A 25,525-nucleotide genomic window follows, 5' to 3' on the forward strand; every position below is an offset into this window, starting at 1 on the left:
CTATTACCATTCTATATTTCACCTTACCGGAAGCATCTGCCTTTTTGGGAACCAAATGAACAGGGGCACTCAATGGCGAATATGATTCCTGAATTAAGTTGTCCTTGAGAAGCTTTTCGACCGTGACGTGACGTTTGATTTCCTCAGCTTGTGCTGGTGGTTGTCGTTTGTGGTTCTAATATGATGTTTTACCTGATTTGTAAAGGTCAAGGGTAACTCTTCACAATAAAATGTGTCTTTGTATTCTATACACAATTATTGTAGGGTGTCACGTTCCTTTTGAAAAATTTTACACAGAGATGGACACGCTAAAAACTCTTGTGGTGCAAATGTAGAACAAAACTGACTGTATAGATCTCTATGTTTTAATAACTCTATAAAGTTTTAAATTTGTATCCATTTTAAGGTTTATAATTCCAGTTACTTGCCCTTATAATTCTATGATCTGTTATTTGCCCTTCTTCACCATAAGTCCTAACCCAAAATATCAGTATTCGAGAAAATATGAGTTCTCGTGATAAAAACTAATATAAGAAGCGTTACACATAGTGTTTACTTTAATAAACTAATTAATATTTTTGAATTATATCATGGGAAGAATAGTAGTGTGGTAACTTTTAAATAGGGAATGTGCTAGGGTTTACGGCGCTCAATGCAATAAAGAATTGAATTTGAAAACTGATACACATACTTCTACGGCGACCGTAATTGAACGACTTATTCGATTTTCAGTTTCCAAGCCTTGCTTTCTGGACTTTTAGTACTAATTCTCGTCATAACACAATAAAATATTATGCAATGATAGCAGCATTTGTTTCTTTGTCTTTAATCCATCTAACATAAATTTTGTTTTACATTTTTTTAACCAGTGTTTGTTGCCAATGATGGTTGCTCAGAAGGTAGTGGATCCGCATTGTCAGATGGCTATGCTCAGAGTACCCTGCGAGATCGAATTAGAAATGAGGAGATCCGTAGGAGCACCAAATTCACCGATACAGCCCGGATAATTGCGATATAGGTCGCGGGACAGTTAGCCGTTGAGGCAGTAAAGACCTCAAAAAAACAAAGAAAGAAATGGTGACAACGTACTGGAAGACGCGGTTTTGGTAGGCCTACAAGATGGGCCGATGATGATGAAGATCGCCTGAATAGGTTGGATGAGGGCAGCGCCGGACCGATCGTCGTGGAGATCTTTGGGGGAGGCCTTTGTCCAGCAGTGGATATGTTTGTACAGTTAAAAAGATCGCTGTATAGGCACATATACAAATTGTTTGCGCTTTATATTACAAGTCATTTGAGTTTCTAATGATAAAAACTCGTTTAGGGAGAAAGTCCCAACTTATCGGGTTTCAAATGAATAGTCATGTTGTGAGGATATCTTTTTAATTGATTTTTTTGAACACAATACAACATGCAAGCATAAAAATGCTTTATGAAATTAAGAAACAATCATATATGTCTATATTTGGTACCTATTTTTGGTTAGTTTCAAATAATTCATGAAAACGACCATCTTTATACAAAGACAAACATAAACTAATATATATTAAGAAAATTTATTACAACACGGGCATCGAGCGCACAGGCGAAGATCGCGAACTCTGTGCGATATCTTATATACAAACTTTATACAGATTCGAGATCTAGATTAGACATTAGGCCTTTAGGATTGAGAGCACGACGGTTCTTCGAGGCACCCCCGGCGGCGCGTTCACGACTCTATTACAATTACAACAACAGCTAAATACAGATACAATCTATTATAATTAGAACAAGCGATCATATTTCATAATTTAGAATGGAAGATTACAGAATGCGGGGGGAACGAGGAGGACCGGGGGCGCGAACGGTGTCCACCGGCCGCAGTCTGTCTGACGCACTCCATTCACTCTAACACTCTCACATCCACGATCCAGCCATCAATACAGCCGGTGGCGAAAGACCAGCGGCCGCTACAGATGTCGGGCGAGCGAACGTGCGCTCGAGACGTGACGTCCCAAGCTGATCGACAAGCATTCGCCGAGCCGAGCCGCTTGCACACGCGCTTTCGTGATTCAACTAACAGCCTACTTATGATAACTATAATCTATCAAACGTAACTTGATTAAATAACAGCAGTTCTATAATATTATTTGCACTACTATATATGATCTTAAAGTAAACAATTATTGTTCTATTGAGTCGGTTTGCCGGCGTCTGTTATTGTAATCAAGCTACATCATACGTTGTATATAATATATTGCTTTGACGATGAGGTTCGAGGCGAGCGGCGCGGCCGCGACAATTGGTTAAGATTAGATCTATCTAGAATAAATAAGGTGTGCGTGCGGCGGTCAGGGCGGCTCTAGCGCCGAGCGCCACGGTGCTTGCGGTGCGGGCGCGGCGCTCCCCCCAGCCACAGCGCCGCTAGTGCCAGGGCCGCCGTCACTCCGCGGCGCGCTCTAGACCAGACCACACACATCAAAACTTTGCAACGTATTACATACATTAGGCCGGGACACTAACCTCTACTATATACCACTGGACTGGCGGCTGTCAAAGTGGTTTTGTGCCTGTTTGATATTCGCCATTTTGGCGCTGTTGGCCATATGAACTAAACTTGGCCAAAACTAATGATGACAACCTCAGAAAACATCGATAGATGGTGGGAAACTATTTACAAAAAAAATTGAACTTTATTACGTTTATTCTTGAAGTATAAATAACATGAAAAACGAACGAAATTAATTAAAAATGCAAAATAACTTCGGAATATTGTACGTTACTTCGCAGCCATTTGTATCGCTCGCGATTGGCGCTTCAAATAGGTACAGATAATTTACTCTTAAACGTTTGGAACAGCCTGTCCAGTGGTATTTATACAGGTCAGTGGACCGGGTCCATATATGCTGCGTACAGACTGTTAAAGTGTAACAACAATATAGAAGGAAAGGAGAAATTTTTCAGTGTGGATGAAGCGCGTACACGAACTGAAAATATACCTACATGTATTTGTTCCCCATATGCAAGCTAACGTAGCGTAGCTAGGAACTCTCAAATTGGTGTCCCCCCGTCTGTATCCATATTTGTTTCAGTTCGTGTTTACACGTGTCTTATAATAATCTCTCCACACTGGCGCTCTGAGAACACTGCATGTTCCTTTGTGTTCGTTCGAAAAACCAAATAAATCACGGATGAAATAATCGCAGCGGGCGCCTGAAATGCACAATTCGCACCGGCCCTTGACTATTATAGACTACATTTGAGACAGTGTTTGATACATTAACATTACATTGTCTGCACGCCACATAACGAGCAACGGCGAAAGAAAGCTATTTTATTGTGTCTATGGGCATTTATGGAAAAGGATGACAAACGAGCCTTCTCTGAACACCAGAGAAATCACAGGAGCGGCTTTTTCGAATAGTATCCGCGGTTTTTTACGTACCCATGTATCGTCCTGGATACACCGGACAAGAAAGCTTATTCCATATTTTGGTTCTTCGTGGAAGAAAGATCCTTAAAAACCACACTGTAGAGGAACGATAACGACACATGAACAGATGTTCAAATAGCTCTTCGCAACACTGCCATAATAGATAATAATTACTAGAAATCTGGAGATGCGTTAACGGCCTTTTAGGTGGAAGAATGCAATAATCTTGAAGGTTCCAAAGATGTTAAAACGCGCAAGTTATGTAATGCCATACATCAATGGATGTGGCTGAAAATTTGGCATTTCGGCGAAATACAGAATGCCAAAAAAGAGAAAAGAAGAAACTAGTAAATTTATGAGAAAGAGGTGATGAGAGAGAAGGGGAACTTTTATATGGCTTTCGTTCACCTTTGTTCTTTGTATGCAGGCAAGGCCTAATTGGTTAATTACACAAAAATAAAAATGGATCTAACAAAAAGCTTCATCAAGCAAAGAACGTGATAGTTGCTATAGAGAATACTCATAAAATAACGGGATTATTAGTTAAGATTATAATTACTCTCTATTATCGGGTGCTACTCGTGGTGGCTGGATGATCTTGTTACCGGGAGGTCTGCTTGATGTGTTTTTTATTATTATTATTTCCTTTAAAGTTAAAGTTATTATATATTTTATTTTTTATGAAATGCTCACATAATGCCTCTATTTATTTACGGTATGTGTGGATTGATGCATCTACTTTACTCAATAACTCTTGAGTATATGTATTAATTTACTTATTTTTCTTTTTTTCACTTACTCGTGTAAGTCTTTCAGTTTTTGACATTTGAGTATTTTTATAGCGTCACTTTGCATATATTGTATTGATTTGTAAAACAATTAAAATGTAAATCGTGACTTAAAAGAGTGGCAATGATTTTCTTGCTACTTCTTCTCATTAGCTCAACCCTTTACAAAGTAGCGGTAAATTCAATAAGAAACAATATTTTTTTTTGACATTCATAAGTGTCATTTCCGTGACCTACATGAATAAAGTGTTTTTGAATTTGAATTTGAATTAATGCTAAAATAATGCAGTTAGTGGTAAAACACTTTTTCGAAGTTTTAAATCAACAACCATTTACAACCTACAAAAATAGGTACCTACACAATAATTATGCTAACTGCTCTTTTATCAATCTGTGAACTTAGTATAATTTTTTTTCCACTTACTATATTTATAACAATTACCAATTTCCTAAGAATACTCAAGTCATAATTACTCTTTATCAGTCGGTAGGTAAAACTAAAAATATTACAAAACTAAAATGCATTTTATCAGATGAAATGGTTGATAATGTAATGATTTTATGAGACATGCTTTCAATAGAAAAATGCTTAAAGTCATAATTGTTATAGAAACACATAATCATGCACGTATATGTTAATTAATGGTACATGCAATAACATTTTAAATAAAAGATATTCTATTGCAAAACATTTCTTAAAAGACTAATATTTACTATATTATTTACTTATATTATTAAAAATAAATAATAATTTAGTATACAATACTTGAGTTTGATATAAATAAACGTAAGTTCGAGAATTGTCTGATTTATTTGATAGGAATATAAGAGTTGGAATAAAAGAAACTCATAATATTTTGTATGATAAAATGTTTTTTTTGAGTAATCCTCGAAACTACTGAACTCTTTAAGGCTTTACCTATAATGATCATTCATTAATCTAATCACATGACATGGCTTAAAACTTTAACCAGATGAATATGTGAATACCATTTGCACACGCAATATATAGAGCCTTTTCAAATAAATTTGTAAAATATACAAACTTTACTACATAAACATTATTTATACAAACTTTTAATATAATTTTTAAGGTTGCTTGTCGAAATGCTATTATTTCCAAACTTAATTTTTACTTCGATGATATAACGATATTCCATAATATAATATCGTACTTAGGACATTCAGCTATCGGAAGTAAGAATTGTTTGCAATAGAAATCTGGATGTATGACAACAGAAGGCAACAGATAGCAATGTAATGAATAAGAAGAGTGGGGATGGTTACCGATGCACACAACACGCGAGATTGCTCACCAAAGTAGCGCACTGCCCGCCCTGCAACAACCGAAAACACATTCACACACGACACACGGTAGACCTCGACAACTTATTGCATTTCAGTTTCTTATATTGTATTGTTTGCAATGGATCTGTATTAAGATTATGAATAAAGCATTACATACAGATTTTTTATAAGCGACATTTAATACTTTTGGATATTTATTTAAGACACAAATCGAGTATATTTTTAATTCGAGCTTTAGCAGCACATAATTATTTTCTTTGATTAACACGAGTATTTAATAACACACACATTGTGACGTGATTGAAGTTAGTTATTATTGTCCATCAGTAGAGCGCTCATTGAGAAAACACTTTTAAAGGATTAAAACGCGTGTATATGTAACTGTTTTTACATTAGATTTTTGCGTAAAAGTTACATTTTTATTTTAGTTAACCCGACGTTTCAAGACCTTTCCAGATCTCGTTTTCAGAGGGATTGCAGATGAAATGATACAAAGGTAGTATTTTTCATAGTTCTCAGTATGAAGTTTAGCGCCATTTATTTCCTCGGAGGTGCTATTTGCTGTATGACAGATGGTTTTTGGCAAAATTTACTGAGAGTATCCTCTTCTTTTTTGGTATGTGTAGTTATGAGTATTAATTTAGAGATTATTGGATCCCATGTATTAGATAATTTAAGACCATCTTCTCTATTGAAATTTAGGTGCTTGTTAATTTTGATGGCTTCACGTACCAGTCTTGGGAGAAATCTATACTCTTTTACCAAAACTTTTGGTTGGCCACGGGCGCTCGTACAATTTTTTCTTGTGTGGCAATCTGATCACTGTATCGAATTTTGATTTGTATTCTTGGGTTTTTTGCACGAGTTACGGGTAAAGGTTTACGGTATAAGGTCAAATAGGGTATTTCATTTCTGAAATTAAAATTGCCCATGTAACTCTCTATATCATGGTCCATCTGTCAGTAAGAGTTTTGGACCCAATAAAGCAGATAGAAATTAGCTTGTAAAATTAATTTTCTGAGATAGATAACTTTCGTTTAAACTCAATTACAATAAGCTGTTATTTTGTTCGAATAAACAGACACATTAATTTTACGAATGAGCTTTAAAAAGTATTCAAATACTACTATTACTACTCGTATATTTTAAGCCTCAATGAAATGGTTGAGCAAATACTATTTTACATTTCTATACTTCATTTTTACGTTTACATAATTTGTCAAAATGCAATCAGCCGTAGCAAAGGTTATGAATACAATACTAAATTAGTCACAAGATGTTCATGTAAATGTATTGTTAATTTGCTGATATACGAGATAAACATAAGCTTAACCTTTTAAGAGCACTAGCTTGCAATGTTCATATAATTTTACAGCTGTGCTACTTGCATGTTTGGGGACTTATGGCCCTTCGCAATATTTAGTCCTCTCAGACACAATCTCACCTTCTCCGTACACCCTGTCTGTCAATGGGAGGACGTATAGCTTACCAGCGATAGAAGTTTGTATGGAAATTGCAATTCACGCGTCCCAATATAAGGCGATAAGAATGACTTGTCGGGTATATTGGGACAGTTTCAGATTATTGACATTATTGACACAATTTATCTCTGTCTATAGTATATTGGGAACGGCCGTTAGCGAACTGTCAGTAATGACATTAGTATACGTACAGTGCAAGCGGGACAGTGCGGCGGCGCGCAGCCGGCCAGTTGTAACCGGTGTGCCGCGCGCCACTCCCTCCCCGCACTCCCCGCAGCCCCCGCCTCGCTACTCGCGCCGGCGTCCCATCCCGTACCGCCCCCGCAGCACCCTCCACCCTCCTCGCATTGCGGCTCCCAGCAGTCCACCTCTCCCAGCTGCAAGCATTCTCAAAGTTACGCTGCACCTTTTTGTTATTTCAGAATATTTATTTTCTCAAAAAGAATACTAATTCACTTACAGATATACTTACGCCCGTTATCAATAACGTACCTCTAGTTACGGATACATTGCTGTCACCGTTTAATGACAAGATCTTATCTATCCGTAGTTATGTCTAATATAGTTATAGTCCAATGCTTTATGTCGATCGGTTTTTGAAATGCAAGTAAGCGTAAAAGGATAGATAGGTTATTGAAAATGGCCGTTATACTAACATGATATACATATTAAGCGGCAAATCTACTATACTATACATAAATCTCGGAGATTTATTTGGATTTAAAATCGGGCGTCACGGTATTGGTATCAACCATGTTGTTTTAAGTCGATCAGTGCGCACAACCGGTACGGGCGCTAGCTTGAAGACGAATGCGATTTCTCAATGAGCGCTCTACTGATGGACAATAATAACTAACTTCAATCACGTCACCGACAGTGACGTACACAGTGACAACTTCAAACACACTTTGAAGATGACGTTCGCCATCAGTTCAGCCCAATACACAGAGTAGAATATAATCATAGAGGCCATATTACTTTTATATTCTAATTCTCCGACACGGCCATTCTGCAATCCATCGCGCTCTCGCGTTGATTTATCGACGTCAAGTCCAGCCTAGACGCCACAGCGCATCACACACAAGTAAAGCGTTTACAAACAGCTTTCAACCTCCCACAAAGCAAAGCGTTAAAGCTTTCAGCACGTCACAGCTCTGGCGTATAGCAAAGCGTTGGGGCTTTCAGCATTGCTCAGAGGCAGCACTTAAAACACGCTGCAAAGCGTTGCAGCTTTCAGCATCATCTGTCTAGCGGAATCTAGTAAAACGTCAAAGCTTTGAACATAACCAATCTCCCGGATTATACTAAAGAAGTAAACTTGGACAAAGCGACAGGCTTTCAATCCTAATATGACAAAGCGTAGAAGCTTTCAATCTCCAATGCTACAAAATTATCAATAAAGAAAACCATATAAGATCAACCATATCAGAGGATAACATTGTACTAAATCTAAGTTGCCTACCGGAACGGATGAATTATGGCCTTATCGGCATCGTATCGTACTTTATCTCTTTTTACTAGCTCGTCCATCCTATTTTTTGCTTCTCGTCTCATTTCTATTAAATCCTCTAGCTCTATCATGAGCTAGCAATCGAATCGTGCGTTCACTTACTGCAGTCGATAACAAGTAAACCTTGGAACCTTCCTTGCTGACGCTTTTCGTCTTCATTTGATTCCACCGTTAACATATTCCAAGCTAAATAACTTCTGCCTGATATTATTTTGAAACAGTATTTGTCGAGAGCATCTGGCATAATAAGTTACTCATGGTACCAATTTTCTATAAAAACCGCTGCAGAACATTATTCGCTTGCAATAAGATTTCGATAGGTCTTTTACGTTATGACTTATACTACCAAAATGAGTTCTCCAGGTGACCGATAGAGGCGACGTATAATTTTAGATACAAATCTTTACGAAGTTGCTAGTGAGTAAGATCACTGTAAGCTCATGTTGGATATACTGATTATCGCGAAGAGTTTTATCTAGGTGGACTCCTATTACAGCCAATTAGCAACTGGATCGGTCTATTACCAGTACTTCTAGACATTTTGCAATATAAGGCAAGAACCTCAACTAGAACAGATTATAAGTTAAAACCAGCATTATCCGTTCTGACGGGCAGGTCCAGTACCAGGCTAGTCGAGCCTGTCGGGGTATTCAATGGATCACTCCGTACCTTGGAACTCTGGACCCGTGAAAGAACTTCCTTGGTCAGAGATAATGTGCTTGTGTGTACCGAATATGTAAACGAAATTTCGCAACGCTTAGCTAGCGGATCGCGTAGTTAAGTCCTTAGCAGCTGTTAAATAGCAGAATTCTATGAAAGTATCAATTACGTATTTCTTAGGAACCCTACCTTGGAAGAGTATATGTCAACTACGGAATGCTTCTCATCTGAGCACGAACTTATCCTGACCGTATGATCAATGATCAAACTTCCTTTATTGTAGTTAGCTAGCACAAATCCGCATTATGAGACGGGTCGTTATCGTGAACCCACTACAGTCACTCTGATGAAAGACCCCCGAATGGTCCGAAACTAGTCGGTACCCACACCGATAAAACGTGAGTAAAACCGTGCATGGAAATATCAGCCCACGGCGACGCACCACACTTTTCCGTAACTGTTGCACGTAACGCTTGGTAAAGCTAAAAATGCAGGTGCCAGTTAGTGGCACCACTAGCCAGTGACACACAGTTATCCAGGATCCATTACACATGAAAATATTACGTCTCCAACACACATTCCCACTGCACAGACACTGTCCACTGTCCATCACGACATAAGCATCGCTGTGTCATGAGAATACTGCTCAAGGCCTCACGTGAAAACCTTCCCGTCTTCAAAATCACGCAAATTCAGCATGGTTGTAAATGCGTTCCCGGGCGTCAAATATCCCTGGTATCGTGTAGCAGACGTCCCAGAAAACAAGTCGAATGTTTGCGAAGGCGATCCCACCGCTGCTCTCGGAGATTTATTTGGATTTAAAATCCAAGAAGACGACTCAATAAAGACTATTTGATTTTGAGTTACTCACAAGACATTCACAAATTTGACATTGGTAAAGCCACCGCTCCCCACTGCGGAACGTGACGTGGTGCATCTCCTGATGCCTGCAGTGGAAGCGAGCTTCGCAGTGAGGGCAGCAAGACATTGGCGCCACACTTAGCGACGACTCCCTACTCTCAATCTGAAATTACATAAAGATTTTACTTATTATAGGAGTTTAACTGATTGATATCTGTATATGAAAGACTTTTGAGACAAACTATTGTGCACAAAACACTACTGGAAGTTATTCTATACGTTGTTGTGTCAATTTCAAAAACGGCTTAGCCGCTTGTGAAGTAATTTTCACTGTTACATTTTATTAAATAATAAATTTAAGGAAACATTTAGTGCATGTTTTATTTCAATCCGATCAGAAATAAAGAAGATATGCAAAAAAACTTAAGTTTTATAGTATAAATGGCAACTAACTTAATTTTTCCAGCTGTAATATGTTATAGCTTGGTCGAATTGTACTACAATTATTGTAACAAAATTTTACATGTAAATCACTTAATATTATTGCTACTATCACAAATTGAAAAAAGGTATATAATAATATTGACACACTTTTACACAAATTATCTTGCCCCAAAGTAGTCATAGCCTGTACTATGGGTACAAGACAGCTATATATTTAATAAAATATACATACTTAAACATACATAAATACATTTAAACATGACTCGGAAATAAACAAACAAACAAAAAAACATAAGGTAAGGTAATCTTACATAAGGTAATCTTCACAGTTCATGGATTTTGTGTTCTTGCGTAGGTAAGAGATATTACCTGGTTTTGGGGTAATAAGGATTAACATGCGTATAAGCTTATTCCACACCAATTTATTCTAATTTTTTATAAAATAAACCAAGAGAAAAATTTAAACATTGAGGGGTATACATACAGCGAGTGATGTATTATCGACGTCGCAGGGACAGAGTGAACGAGAACATGTTGCGACGCCAGCATGGCAGGAACACGCGCGACAACCGCCTGCCTCCACCCAGCGGCTCCCATCTTCCACGATGCTGCCTTGCCACGAACAACCTGAAAATCATTTTCCTTTTAATTGTCTCACACATGTGTATTGAAATTCAAATATTTTTATTCAAAATAGGATTTAAAATCACTTATTGAACGTTAAAAACTACCACCTATTCAAAACAGAGTGCCTCAGACCTGAGAAGAACGGGCGCAAGAAACTCAGTGGCCTTTTTTTATAAGAATCTGGATTACAGTGCAATTCGTACAGTAAGAATTTATAATTAAAGAGCCTGAGGGTGTTCGCTCCATTCCCAGTCTATGGTATCATTGAGAAAATCATATTATTACCTTTACCACACCAACGTTTTTTTTATTTTATTTTTTTATTTTCGTAACACATTTGTACATTTTCTGGGATCATTTTGTAAATGCATTATATCGTTTTTTTATTATTTAGCGTTATGCTAATTTATAAAATTTTCGTTCCCCCGTTTTTCGATTCTACGAGAGATTTTCCTAATTTCGGTCGAATTTTTTATTTTGAAGTCGACTTACTAGATGTATCTAGATATTTCGCCATACTGATTACAATTGCCGTGGAACAGAAGTTATTACGTATGCTTTTTGTGCAGAAGGTCCCAGGTTCGAGCCTGGGATACGTCTTGATATTTTTTAATTACTTTATTTTTTTATTTTTATTAATATGACAAGCATTTTTATTTAGTTTCACCTGTCCCGTTGTCTGTCTGTAATCAAATCTTGCAAGTTAAATTGTTTGCTTTTTTGTAAATTAATTTTATCAAAACTATCCTCAATATTATTACTTTTTTATTTACATTGTTATTTTTGAAATATTAATAATATGAAAATGAGTCAGGCGACAGTTGTGGTCCATTCAATGGGAAACGAGTGCCATCTTGTGTTAAAATATAAAACTACGGTAAAATAAATTTATCAGTTTCTTTTCACTATTTTGGATCACTTAGTGTATCCAAAAAAATAATCCGAGCAACTGGAGTACACTGAAGAAGGGTCGAAAATACTTGGTACAAATATCCACTTATTTTGGCTGGCGATTTCAACATCAACTTCGCTGATAAAAAATCAGAGGGTTTGACAACTTTTCTTTCGAAAATATTGAATTTGAAAATGAATTATGATCCACAAGAATCCACAACAAAAAATGGGACCACCATTGACGTGGTATTTTCCAGATATTTAGAAGATCTGAACAAAAACAGTTTCACTGTAGAAAATTGCGCCAAGTACACGTTCACAACTCTTGATTTACAAAAATACCAAAAAGAAATTTTCACTTTACAAAAAGATGTAAAATCAGAACAAAAACAGTTTCACTGTAATAAATTGCGCCAAGTACACGTTCACAGCTTTTGATTTACAAAAATACCATGGAGAAATTATCACTTTACAAAAGATGTAAAATCAAAGAAAAGACAGACCAAGACCGTAATGATTTTTAATTGAAAAAATTTTGTGGTAAGTTTAACAATTACGAACAACTTTTCAAACGTACTTGGCGTGCGTCATTGAGTACCCCAATTTTTTTCAGATGTGTCGTAATATTGTCACAATATCCCTCAGATAATTCATTTATGTCAACAGTCAGTAGTTTAGTAATTATCTTAACTCCTATTCTTTTTCTCTTCACAGCATTATTGCATGCTTTAAGCGCGATCACGCCAAGGCATAAGAATAGGAGATAACTATATAAGATAATCAAGTTCTCTATTTAGAGCAATTCCCGCACACTAACACAAAGTGTCATACAAGTCGTGAGTTTAAGACGTAGCTTGTCAAGTACACTAATCTAATATTCCTGGCCTGTTTTTATCGGTTGTCAACAGCAAGACACTCTATTTAGACGTTTAAATTATCTAAGTGCTAGATATTGAAAATAGTCATTTTGCAGATACAAAAACAATTTTTTTATTTATAGCGTTTTCGTAAAAATTTGTCTATTGTTTCGATCATTTTAAATCTTATTATTATTATTTGCTAACAGTAAGAAAGACTCACTAAGTTCACAGTGGTCTGATTCACAGTGACAGCGGAATCCACCATCAGTATTGACACAGCGCGCGCTCGGGTGACACGTGTGGAACCCTTCTGTACATTCATCTACATCTGAAAATTAATACATAAAAGTTATTAGAGAAGGGTGGAAGAGTGAGGTGCAGTACAACATTATCAAACAGCAATACGGAAATTTTACGTCAAACATTGAGGATTTGGCCTAAATCAAAGTAACAAGGGAACACGGGGAGTGTTCCGAAGAGCTGTTTCACCTAATTCCTGCCGCCAAATTCCACCTTCGCACGACACGCCACAAGTTAGGATATCATCCCCATCATCTGGATGTGTGGCGGTTCTCCACAGTGCGATTTTCAAGGAGCTTTCTTCCACGTACTACAAAGCTGTGGAATGAACTTCCTTGTGCGGAGTTTCCGGGACGGCAACACATGGGTACCTTCAAAAAAAGCGCGGACCCTTAAAGGCCGGCAACGCTCATGTGATTCCTCTAGTGCTGCAAGAGAATGTGGGTGGCGGTGATCACTTAACACCCGTCCGCTGGTTTGTTCTCCATTTCCATAAAAATAAAAAATAAATCTGTACAAATTTTTCTCTAAACCAGTTTCCAGCATTTATTTTTCAATTATTCATTGCAATTTCAAATATTGATAAATATTCAGTTGTGAGGAGTCCGCCAAAAGAAACACAAACTAGAAACATAAGAACAATCAGCCTGTCATACGACAATTTTCAATGCTTTCAAGTGCATGGTACACTGTGTCGGTCGGAGACTATTAAGGACACTCTCGTGTCTCGTAATTTTCAATACAAACAGTTATTGTTCCTGACAACTCATGGTTGTATGTAGGTATACGATATTCAGGGTTTAAAATCCTTTAGCTACTCAATATGGCACAGAGTGTTCGAATCTACCTATTCAAAACTATGCCTACATTATTCGTCTTCGTTCTATGATAAGTTCAAAGGGAAATAGCACTTCCTAAAACCAGAAATCGAATGAGGCGTGCGTATTTCTAAGTGCTTCAGATTGACTCACTCAGTTTTCCGGTCGAATTTCAAAATGCTTGAGATTGACTTATGATATATTTTTAAATAATTATATTTTGTGTATTGCTTACCTTCGCAGTGATCTCTGTGCGGATCCCGCCTGTAGCCGTCGCGGCAGACGCAGTAGTAGGAGCCGGGTGTGTTGCGACACGCAGCCCGCGGTACGCAGGGCGACGCGGGGGCCGCGGGGGCCGCGGGGTGCGCGGGGACGGGCGCCGCGCACTCGTCTACGTCACGCTCGCAGCGCGCGCCGCGGAAACCGCGCGCACACACACACTGCTCGGGGCCCGCGCACGCGCCGCCGTTCAAACAACCGCCCGTGCATATTGCTGGAATCACAGATACGCTAAATAATTCAAACATAATAGGACAACAGAGGATACAAGGAGGAGTAGTAGCATATAGTAGAGTACATTAATCTAAAATGTTACTACGTACACTTGCCGCTGTAACTACAGGCACATAATACAATATATACGACTACAAGTAATGATAGCTAAGAGGAGCATAAAACCATTGTACTTAATTATTAATTCTGTAAATAATTTAGTTTTATGACGTCTAGTTTTGTATTTCTTTCTTCTTATTTTATGTACATATTACTGAAATTCCTGTTAATTTTATTTTTCATTCATTATGTATAAGATACTAGTAACACTATATAATCAACCTGTGAATAACGGTTTGAGTTCTCACTAGAAATTAATTTAGTACTGTACTTTGAAATTGTAAAATGTATTGTGTGAAATATTTGCTATCCCAAAGAAATAAAATAAAAAAATACATGTCCATGGGCGGTTTCGTCATAATCCCCGGAGCATCTTGCCCATTTTCCCCGTCTTATATATAAAAAAACATCTTTCATTCACAGCTTACAGTCTCCAAAAGTTTTTCTGATTTTTTTTCTGGATTCATTTCATATTTATTTTATAGTTCTGCTATCATCCAATAGAATTATTTGTTTATAGGGATTGCCCACTGTACCTCAATCATTCAAAGCTGAACCCTTTCTAAACGAATCATCGTGCTGGTGAAAACCATAATTTATCGTCTTCTATTACAACCTTCCTATTCTCTCACTGAGCTGTATCTCAGCGCACCAGCAAATATTGGTTCGCACTGTGAAGAAGGGAATTTGATTGTTTGTATAATAATTACCTGCTATAATAGATTCTAACATTTAGAACCATATTTTACACTATTGGCTAAGACTACCTTATGGATAATGAGTAGGTACCTTTATAAATCTCTTGCACACTTAATGCTTTATCTTTCCATGCTAACCACTCTCCCATCATATTACAGCATATTACATATCTGATGCGTATTTCCTAGATAGCTGCTAGCTGCTAGACGTGCCGCGCGCACGAAAGAAAAAATAAATATTCACAAAAGAATCGATATATGGCGGACATGGTGATGTTGATTCACTCTGCACAGGCCAGGAATTTTTCTGGTCTACCAACCAGGTCTCATAGTATGATCTGTCATAGATCATATCAAGACTTCTTTCTGCATCCTTCCTATCTAGTGGGTCAGCTATTTAACCATGACTTCATAATGTTCTGCATCAATACTAGTGTGAGGTGCTAGTATGTATTGCATAGTTATTGGCTTTGGATTTTAAAATATCAAATGCAATAATCCGTTTATACCACCATAAGGCGACAGGGATAGTTGAAAACTAGCACTCCCCAAAAAAATTTTATCGAGCAGTGTAACCTGAGCCTAATCCCCTTTGTCGATATTTATCCATTTTGATTTACCATTTCATTTGGATTATCATATTGAATTGAATGGCATATAAGGGCCAAAAGTTTTTCGCAAATAAATAGGACTGTACATACGCGTGCATGTGTAGCCATCTCCCGAGTAGCCCTCTGCACAGCGACACGTATAGGAACCCGGCGTGTTGGAGCACTCGGCATGTATGTGACACCCGTGGCTCTCCGCCGCGCACTCGTCCACCTAACGATATTTATAAGTTTAAATATTTTACATGCTTATATATATAACTACATTGTGTATATCACTGAATCACCACACTAGTCGGAGACTGTATCGTGGGATCAAATAAAGCTATGATGAACAATAAACCAGTGGGAAGCCCCTTTGCCCAGGTTGCCAGATTATTGGTACCACAAAGGCGCCGATTTCTGCCGTAAAGCAGTAATGTGTAAGCATTACTGTATTTCGGTCTGAAGGGCGCCGTAGCTAGTGAAATTAGTTGGGAAATGAGACATAACATCGTATGTCTCAAGGTGACAAGCGCAGTTGTAGTGCTGCTTAGAATTTTTGGGTATTAGAATTATATTCAAGAATCCTGAGCGGCACTGCATTGTAATGGGCAGGGTGCATCAATTAGCATCAGCTGAATGTCCTGCTTGTCTCACCCTTATTGTCATAAACAAAAATTAATTTGGCAGTCATCATAAAAGTAAATTTATAAACACATATTTCAATGATATAATAAATACTTCCTTGGCCTTCGGAATAGCATAGAATGAGATGTTAGTGGTGGTGCATGGTGAAAATATTCATAAAATTACAGAACTTTGTAATTTAAATGAAATGGGCTAGATGTAAGCGTACTATCAAGCAATAGCTTAACTTAATATCGATGATAAAACTACTCTGGTAGGTGGTCGATGGTAGTGATCAAAACTAAAGGTAAAACACACACTGCCTATTAGCATAAACCCCAATATGTATGTTGAAAACCATAATGGATGGTCATGTTTATATTATTGGTATAACTCGTTTTATGTGGCGTATCAAACCTTATTTACTGTAGTTTCATGTCAGGCGAATTATAGCTATTACACAGTTATTAAACGAGAAGTCGTAAGAAATTAATTATAAAAAAGACATATCCGCCGATAAGTTCTTGAATGTAACCAATAAAGCAGCAGGAAGAAGGACAAAAAATAATATAGAGGAGACAATGTGCTGCAGAAAGAGAGCAAAATTTGGGGTAAAAGTAAATCGGATGACGCAGACCCGCGAACAGTGGAGAGCCGCACTATACCTCCATAGCGATTAAAAAGTTCTTAGACCATACAATATGCTCAATTGCTTTGATATGTTGATGAATGATTGATAGTGTCATTTAATTGTACTTAAAATAGTTTTAAAAATAATTGAACTGGAAAAAATTTTCAAGTATTCAATAAATTTTAAAGTAATGTTACTTAACGACAAACTTAAATATATTTTGTGTGGTTTTTAATTATTATTGTTAAAACTTTTTAGTGGCTTTCTATTAGTTACGTAATTTTATTATTTACTATCAGTTTTAAATAACACTTGATATTTACCTCAACACAGTTGAACTTGTCTCTACGCGAATAGCCGGGCAAGCACTGACACACATACCCACCAACTACGTTGACACACCGCGTGTTGGAGTGGCAATGATGGCCGTACAGACCGCCCGCCTGCTGGCACTCGTCAACGTCTGAAATTATAATATACTCATCGTTTTAATACATTCGCAGCAGTAGAATTGTAATATTGATACCAGTTAAGTTACAAAGTGTAACGAGTCTGAAATTCAGTAAGTTTATTGCTACATAGACACCAGGAGAACATAAATATGGTAGCGGTGATAGTAATGTCTTTCATTGAGGTTGAAATCAAGTGTCATCCTAGAAACATGAACCAGGACCTGATATGCGGTTTAGAGTCTCAAGCACAATGCACATTTTCGTTTCATACAGTAAAAACTGGAGTTGTTTTCATACACTTTTCTAAATTGTTACTTCTTGGAACTAAAGTATCGGTATGCAGCATTGTTAGTTCGAAGAGGCGATGTTTGACTTTTTAATTGTCTAAAATCTTTCTACAATTAAAAAGTCAAACATCGCCAATAGAATATTTTTGATAGATTTCGGTTTGATAGATACGGTTCTAAAAATTGCTCCCATTGGACATTACTGCAACTATAAAAATTTTTGTCCGTTTCATAAGACATCACAAAGTAGCAAGCATTAGTAGCAACATTTGCCATTGGTCGTTTCCGATTTTAGGTTCAGCCGTCATTCATTATGACCCAGGGCACATCGCCATTTAGGCCTAAGTCCACTTACGTTTTTTTTTATATAATTTAAACTCGAGCATTATTCTCGCGTATATTTATTCAAACAAAAAAAATCTTATAACTATATTTACATGACTGCATAAAATTAAAAGTATCATTACGTGGAAGCGTACCAAGAATACTGACAGCATTTCCGCGCTGGATAGCTAGGCTGATCCGTTGACCGAAAAGTTGCCAGCGCTTAGGTTTCCAGTAGCCTTATAATTGAAGCGCCAAGATAGTATTTTGAACATTCTACGCGCCTGTTTGCCCCAAGGGGACAAGTGTCTCGACACCAAACGACAACGGCACAAAGATGTATGACTCACTGAGACCAACATAATATTTGCAACGCATGCTGTCTTCGGCAGTCGAAGTAGTAGCCCGAGCACCAACTGACGTAAATTGGACATGAGAAGGAGCCAGAGTATCGACGCAAGACGCGTCCCACACCAGCGCTCTTCCCCGTACCCAAGCCACCAGAGTAATTCCATCCGAGAGGACGCTTGCCATCGCGGCGGATAATACCATTAGGTTCTAAAACAGCTGGTATATTAAGAGCGGCAAATGCCCTGCGGATGACTGAATGCTGGCATGACGACTGATACTAATAAGCATTATTCTTGTCCCACATCATGCATATAAGGAGAAAATACTTTAAACATATAAAATACATAAATAACTGGACTCTACAGTAAGATAAAGTTTATAACCTTAAAAGTAAAAGGCATATTCGAAACTATGAATTTTTCAATTTAGAATGAATAGTAAATAAAATGCATAAATGTTATTACGGGTTCTACAAACATGGGGTGGCTTATATGATATAAACAAAGGTATTCTAGCATCTGGAAATTCAACTAACAAAATTTAACACCGGAATTGTTATGATTAAACAAAACCTCACCTTCACAAGTAAGTCCATCTCCCTGAAATCCTTGGTTACATTTGCACGTGTATTTAGTGTTGAGATTCATGCATGTTGCGTTTTCATCGCACGAATGTCCCATGCTACAATAATCCACACCTAAAACACGACGGCTATTTTGAACAAAATAATAAAGAAACTAAACGAGGTTTATGCAGTAAACCATAGCCCTACTGATTTTAATGTCATTCTTATTAAAGTTGTCATTACTGGAGTGCAATTCTCTAACATACGACTAACACGACCTCCAGCTCGACACTTCGGCAGCGGCACTATTCCGCGACATTATATCAATAATTATTTGCTTCTTCTGTTTTTACAGTAATTTTCATAATATTTTTCAAAGTCAATCAATAGGCTTAAACTAAGCACATTTAAATGGTCACTACATTTTTTTTTTAATTACTGAATTTACCATCTGTTCATAAAAAGGTGTATATTGTAGTTGTATATTGGATGCCTAAACTTTAACAGCTTGAACTCATTGTTTGTGTAAGGATGCTTCGTGAACATGATGGTTATGATTGATGTCACAATTAGTAATTGCCACCAACAAATACGATGAGTAATTAACTATAACAGGTCGACCTGGCACCACTAGCAGCGCCCGTCAACGAGTTGACGCATGGACCAGTCATCGTTTCCTTCGCACATATTTGAAGAAAGGAGACGACCCGACAAGATGCCGCCGCAAGGAATGCCACTCAGTGAGCATATTTTCGTCTCTTCTAACAGAATACTTCAAGCAAAAGTAAAGTTTAACGTTAAAAAGATAAAAATAAGTTCAAGTTTTTTTCATGATTCCATGTAAACTGTACCTGGACAAAATTTACAACATTCTCCTGGCACGGTGAACTGATCCGGTGGATCGCAAGGCAGAGGTGGACAAGCAGTCTCCGGGTCCACCCTGGTGCATTGCATAGTACCATCGTGGCAAACACACTCCGCACACTCTTTAGGAGCAAATCGTTCACCATGCTCATAAAGCGTCCCTTTCAGCAAGCATTGTCCTGAAAACAACATTTTAAGCCCGTTGTTAACGTTGAGATTAACTAGTAATTTATGTAACCGCAATTAAATTGTACCTATTACTTTCCATGGCCATGACTAGTTATATTTATACTGAAATATGCAGAAAAAGCTTGTCAGCCATTAAGTTGGTATAGTGACATCCCATTCTGCACGGACGCACGCCAAGAAAGGGAAGATATTATTAGGATAATATCTATAATCTAATCTAATTTATCGAAATATATATTAGCATAGCAAGTAGCTACGCTGTAGAACAGTGTTTTTCAGTCAGTTGAAACACTACCACCGCTTCGGAAACAAAACATTGCTGTAAAGTATAGCGCTATATACCCGTAAGAGTAACTTGTTAGTTATTATAACGTAACTCAGATATGCATTGCTGCACGGGGCACACTCATGTTATATTTTGAAATTTTGCAACCTTCTTAGTAATAAAAAAAAACAATTGGCGGGAAATCATTTGTCATTTTTTTTTTATCAAAGTTCTACGTACGCAACGAAAATGGAATTAAGTCAAAAAGATTTTAGAGCGATGATTTTTTTATTTTAAAAGTTTTGTCTCTCCGCAAAACTGTGCCGCTCGTCTTCAAAATGAGATGCTTTTGGGAGAGAAGAACCTTGCTTGAGCACCTTGAGGCTATGGTTTGCTGAACTTGAGAGAGGTCGAATTTCTTTACATGACGAATTTCGTGAACTTTCAACTGCCGTCAACGAAAATAATGTCGCTACTGTTAAAGGGCTTATTGAAGAAAAGCTGCGGAATACCTATGAGACAATTTGAGGACTAGTGGGGATTGGTATGAGTCAAATTCAGTAAATTTTACACGAAGAATTGAAAGTTCTGAAACTTTGTTGTCGTTGGATCCCTCGTGAACTGACAGCGGAGCAGAAGTGGGCTCGTGTGGAATGGTGCTCACAGATGCGAATGAAGTACGACCACGGACATTCTAATGTTGTATATGACATTGTCACAGGAGAATAAATGTGGATTTATTGTTATGAACCCGAAAAGAACAGCAATGTGAGTGTGTGAATGGGTGTTTGAAAATGAGAACAGGGCAACAAAAGTGAGGTAGGCGAGAAACGTTGGTAAAAAATGATCGCAATTTTTTTTTATGCTACGGGTCCCATCTGTACATCTGCACACTTAAAGATCAAAAAAGTGTTAATGCCGAGTGGTATTCTACCATTTCTTTACTCAGGGTGTTAAATAAAGTTTGCGAAAGACGACATAAAAGCCGCGTTCTCCTACATCATAACAGCGCTTCTTCACACACGGCCAACAAAACTAAGTAATTTTTTGCTTCCAAAAAAGTACGACTCGTCACCCATCCTTCACATAGCCCCGACCTAGCACCTTGTGATTTGATGAGAGGTTTCACTTTTACAAATTCCGAAGAGGCAGTGATAGCGTTCAATCAGCGCGTAGGAAACATGCCTTCAGATCAGTGGTCCTCCTGTTTTAAGAAATGGTTCGATCGCATGAAAAAATGTTTAAAATGTAAAGGAGAGTATTTTGAAAAGCAATAAACATTATATTTTGGTTATAACATGTTGTTTTTTTAAGTTACGCAAAACTTTTAGTGTGACACACGTATATATAACAAATTATATCTTCTCCTTGATTCCGTTAGATTTATTTTTGATGTCAGTTCAAACACTATCACCGCTTCGGAAACAAATGGTGCTCTGAGAGAGAAAAAACGTCGCAAGAACCTCTCCCAGCACTTTTTTTTGCGCGCTTTTTAATAAAATATACAAATATTACAAAAGTTATTGCTATAAAATAATCATAATCTAGTCCCAGGCTGTCCCATCGCATTGATGTTCAGCTGTGGAGTAGTAAAAATTCCGACTGAGCCATTTTTTTTATAAAACATTTAAATTTATTTATAGATGATGCCGGCACAGTGGCTGGGACTTTATTAATATAAAAGTGTTAAAAAAAATTACCCTTGAAGCTATTATGTATCTTTTGAAGCCTACTAAAATTTGTCACCCAGCAATCCCTTTTTTCCTAGTGCTATAATAATGCCATATGAACTCTAGATCTGTGCCGAGCTTAAATGTCTTTATTTAGAGTGAGTAATTTAGTAATATAACCTCGTAATGGACAACAAATTATACTAGGCTGATACTTACTTAAACACGTTGGGCAGCATTCACCTGGATGTAGAACGGGGTTTTTGCATTCTGCCCTATCGCATTCCACAGGCCTACACTTAATTTCTCCATGCTGGAAAAGTACAAATGTCAGCGTCAAAAGTGATTTAATACGGCATGAACAACAAAAGGACCTTAATTGTATCTTACCACGCAAGAACAGCGATTACAATCTTTTTGCCACGTAGCACCATCAGCATGAACTGTTCCATTTGAATAACAAGACTTCTGACAGTCGCACTGCTCCAATCGTGACAGACGAGCTTCGGTACCTACAAGCTAGAAATAGTAGGTGTCATTAAGATATCATCTCGTTTAGCAAATCTCAAAGATCTTATTCATAAAATAGTACCTTGAGGGATAAGTCATGAATATGCGACGTTAGTTCCTGAACGGTTGCTTGTAGCAACGCGAACTGGCCACACGTAGGACATTCGGAATCTAAGCCTGGACATTGAACTAGATAGCCGTGTGGTCCACTAACTAACCTTACATCTTGAAGAGTTCCCTGAAGAAAAGAAACAATCTCTATTTTACAATTGAAAAACCTTTAAAGTAACAGACATTGAGTTATCATACAAACCTTGAATAATGAGTGCTTGTTGTTTCTTTGGCCTATCCAAAGTGCGAGCTGGGGTTGAGTAAAATTTCTATCAGGTGGTGGTATGAGACGTCGGTAAAGTGGATGGCAGTCTACGAACAGAGTGGCTTGTGCTCCTGATACCGCCAGTGCCACCCGGTGCCAGACACCGTCGGCCAGTCTGAAGGGGAATGTCTCAACCCTCGGCGCGGTACCACCTGTCGCCACGTAGTGCAGTCTAACTTCATCCCGGCGCCCGCTGGACTGCAGTTCAAGGTACCTGAACATTATATCCTATTGCTACTAAATACGCTATTGCATTCTCGGAACCTCCCTCCGAGCGAACTGTTCCGAGGTACACAATATAAAAGCAAGCAACACAACAACTCGGAAGTCAAACGGAAAGGGACCGACCGCGAACGGAATGCCTGCAGTTCGCTCTACATCTCAATATCGCTCGGCCGGAATGGGGGACCATGTACCTCGGAACGAATCGCGTTCGGTGCTGACAGCGCTATACGATATCTGATGGTATAAAATAATAAATAATCGCGCCTGGTGAGCTTGGATACCGGGCCCTAAGAGTTGAAGGATGATTAGTTACCGAAAAGCGAAATTTCAGCCACGGGTCTTCATCGCGGCGAACGAACCCCAGCTGAGTTCTGGGCAGACAGAGGAAGAACACACAATAATGACAGCCATGTCGCTTGGAATGCAAGTGCAAAGCCCAGCGGTGTCTCCTCGTGGACGCGGAGCCGGCATCGCACACACATCAACATTCAAGTAACACTTACAGGAGAATCGCGAAGGACGGATAGACATACAAACACAACACGTCAAGACATATAGCACAATACGGGGCGACGGAGAGGCTCGGGGTCGCATGCAAGTCGGCCCACCCGTCCACACATACGGCCATGCAGAGATCACAATGAGCGCAATGGGTAACGGATGGATCGAGGAGGACATTCCGAGGCACAGGACATTCCAAGATACATGATTCTCCCCTGGCGCGCGCACACGTGTCAGCAGCAACTCGTGTGCGCGCGCAGCGATCTTGAGATCTAGAACTCACCGTGAGCAGCCGCCAGGGGTATACATCGTGGTCTACAGCGGGAACCTTGCACCTCTCTCTTCACGTCACTTCACCCTTCCTTCGACCTTGCTGCTTTTCTATGTGACGACAAAATTCTTTATTACTCTCCAATATTGTTAGACTCGCGCTTAACCTTAAAATATTCTGAATTAATACAACAATCTAATTTAAACCATGCACGCGACAGTGTGAACCGTCTTTATATGTTTAAGAAACGCGTAAAGCTCTTATGTGCTGAAGTATTAACGGTCTTACCTATTAAAGCCATGGGAGAAGGACAGTATAGTACCGGAATTGGCCGGCTCTTGTCGAAGAGTTGTGAGTATAGTGAACTCTGGAGATCGCCGTAGCAACTCTGTGGCATGTTCAAAGGCCGCACCCTCTACTTGCAGCAATCGCGAATCACCTAGAATAAAATAATAGACTTATGAGACCTGGCCAATTGTAATTCCGATCACGCATATAGGATTGATATACGCGTATAGTAAAGGATTCCATAGCATTCGTATAGAAGAAGAATCTATGAATTACATTGCTAGAACTTTGACTAATAAAGAATAATTCAGATGTCTTAACAAATATCTGAGTACGGTATGCAAATCGCCTTCCTTTTGGTGTCCGTTTAAAAGGGTATTAGCTTATCTATAGAATATTTGTTCAACATTAAAGCTTTAAGCATTTAAAGCAAATATAACTCGGTCAAAGTCCATCAAATTCGAAGAATTAAGGCTTAACTTGGCGAATTTATAATGTAACAGTGGCTATTGGCTTAAAATATTCAGTAGGCTGCAATAAGTTTTGATTAAAATCAGTTGTTTTCGTGGAAATGGCGTAGCAACAGTGCGAGGCCAGGCTGACTTCAATACAAATGTACCTACAGGCAGTGTTGGCTCGCCGCCAAAATACTTTGTGCACAACTTATTACTGTGTAATCAAAACGTTTTCATACGTTCCCTTTTTCATCTTAGTTTACTATTTTACCTAATATATTTATAGCAAACATGTACATATTTATATGGATCAAGAAATTGGATTGAACGATGCAGGGTCCAAACCCAAACTCTCGCCTCTTGAGATTCTCCAAAGATTCAAGACAATCGATTGAATAACTCGACCATGGAGAATCTTTATATGCAGAACAAATAACTGCGAACGAAAATCGTGAGAAACGGTGAGGCAAACAAGAAGAAATTGTTTTTATCCATAAAGATACCGTCAGGCTCAAGGGACCGCCGTTCGGCTGCGAAATAGTTGAAAATGATACATATTCACTCAACCTACCCCCGAGTGATTTAAACCTTTTTCCAAGATTATTAAAGTTATGTGAAAGGAAAGAGATTCAAGGATGACTGAATTATGATGATAAAAGCTGCAGTGCAGGAATGTTTAGGTGTGCAGGATGAGTTTTAAAAAAAACCAAAATTTAAATTAAATAAAAAATTACCGGCAACACACGTATTCTCACTTTTTCTAAACGCCTTATGTAATATCGGCTGCATTACCGATCTGGCTCGAAGG

The 25,525-nt window shown here is 38.2% G+C and overlaps 1 protein-coding gene across 4 annotated transcripts in view; it reads right to left on the minus strand.

The window, feature by feature from the left end:
* Nucleotides 1-1,372: 1,372 nt before the first annotated feature.
* LOC126975888 (protein kinase C-binding protein NELL2-like) overlaps nt 1,373-25,525 on the minus strand; it is a 90,071-nt gene continuing 65,918 nt past the window's right edge. The window contains exons 1-17 of one of the 4 annotated variants that reach the window (XM_050823988.1): nt 24,263-24,400; nt 23,987-24,084; nt 22,915-23,191; nt 22,684-22,839; nt 22,482-22,610; nt 22,311-22,404; nt 19,955-20,146; nt 19,116-19,235; nt 17,448-17,587; nt 15,978-16,098; nt 14,202-14,459; nt 13,069-13,176; nt 10,952-11,094; nt 10,034-10,186; nt 7,184-7,369; nt 5,491-5,540; nt 1,373-2,441 (exon numbers count right to left, since the gene is read on the minus strand). In XM_050823988.1, the coding sequence (XP_050679945.1) occupies nt 2,345-2,441; nt 5,491-5,540; nt 7,184-7,369; nt 10,034-10,186; nt 10,952-11,094; nt 13,069-13,176; nt 14,202-14,459; nt 15,978-16,098; nt 17,448-17,587; nt 19,116-19,235; nt 19,955-20,146; nt 22,311-22,404; nt 22,482-22,610; nt 22,684-22,839; nt 22,915-23,191; nt 23,987-24,012 (2,250 nt within the window). In that variant the 5' untranslated portion in view covers nt 24,013-24,084; nt 24,263-24,400 and the 3' untranslated portion in view covers nt 1,373-2,344. Of the gene's footprint in view, nt 2,442-5,490; nt 5,541-7,183; nt 7,370-10,033; nt 10,187-10,951; nt 11,095-13,068; nt 13,177-14,201; nt 14,460-15,977; nt 16,099-17,447; nt 17,588-19,115; nt 19,236-19,954; nt 20,147-22,310; nt 22,405-22,481; nt 22,611-22,683; nt 22,840-22,914; nt 23,192-23,986; nt 24,085-24,262; nt 24,414-25,525 lie in introns of those variants that run through there. The other 3 variants (XM_050823986.1, XM_050823985.1, XM_050823987.1) reach the window with 3 other exon arrangements.

The sequence above is a fragment of the Leptidea sinapis genome, chromosome 38 (genome assembly GCF_905404315.1).
Source record: "Leptidea sinapis chromosome 38, ilLepSina1.1, whole genome shotgun sequence".
Lineage (NCBI taxonomy): Eukaryota > Metazoa > Arthropoda > Insecta > Lepidoptera > Pieridae > Leptidea > Leptidea sinapis.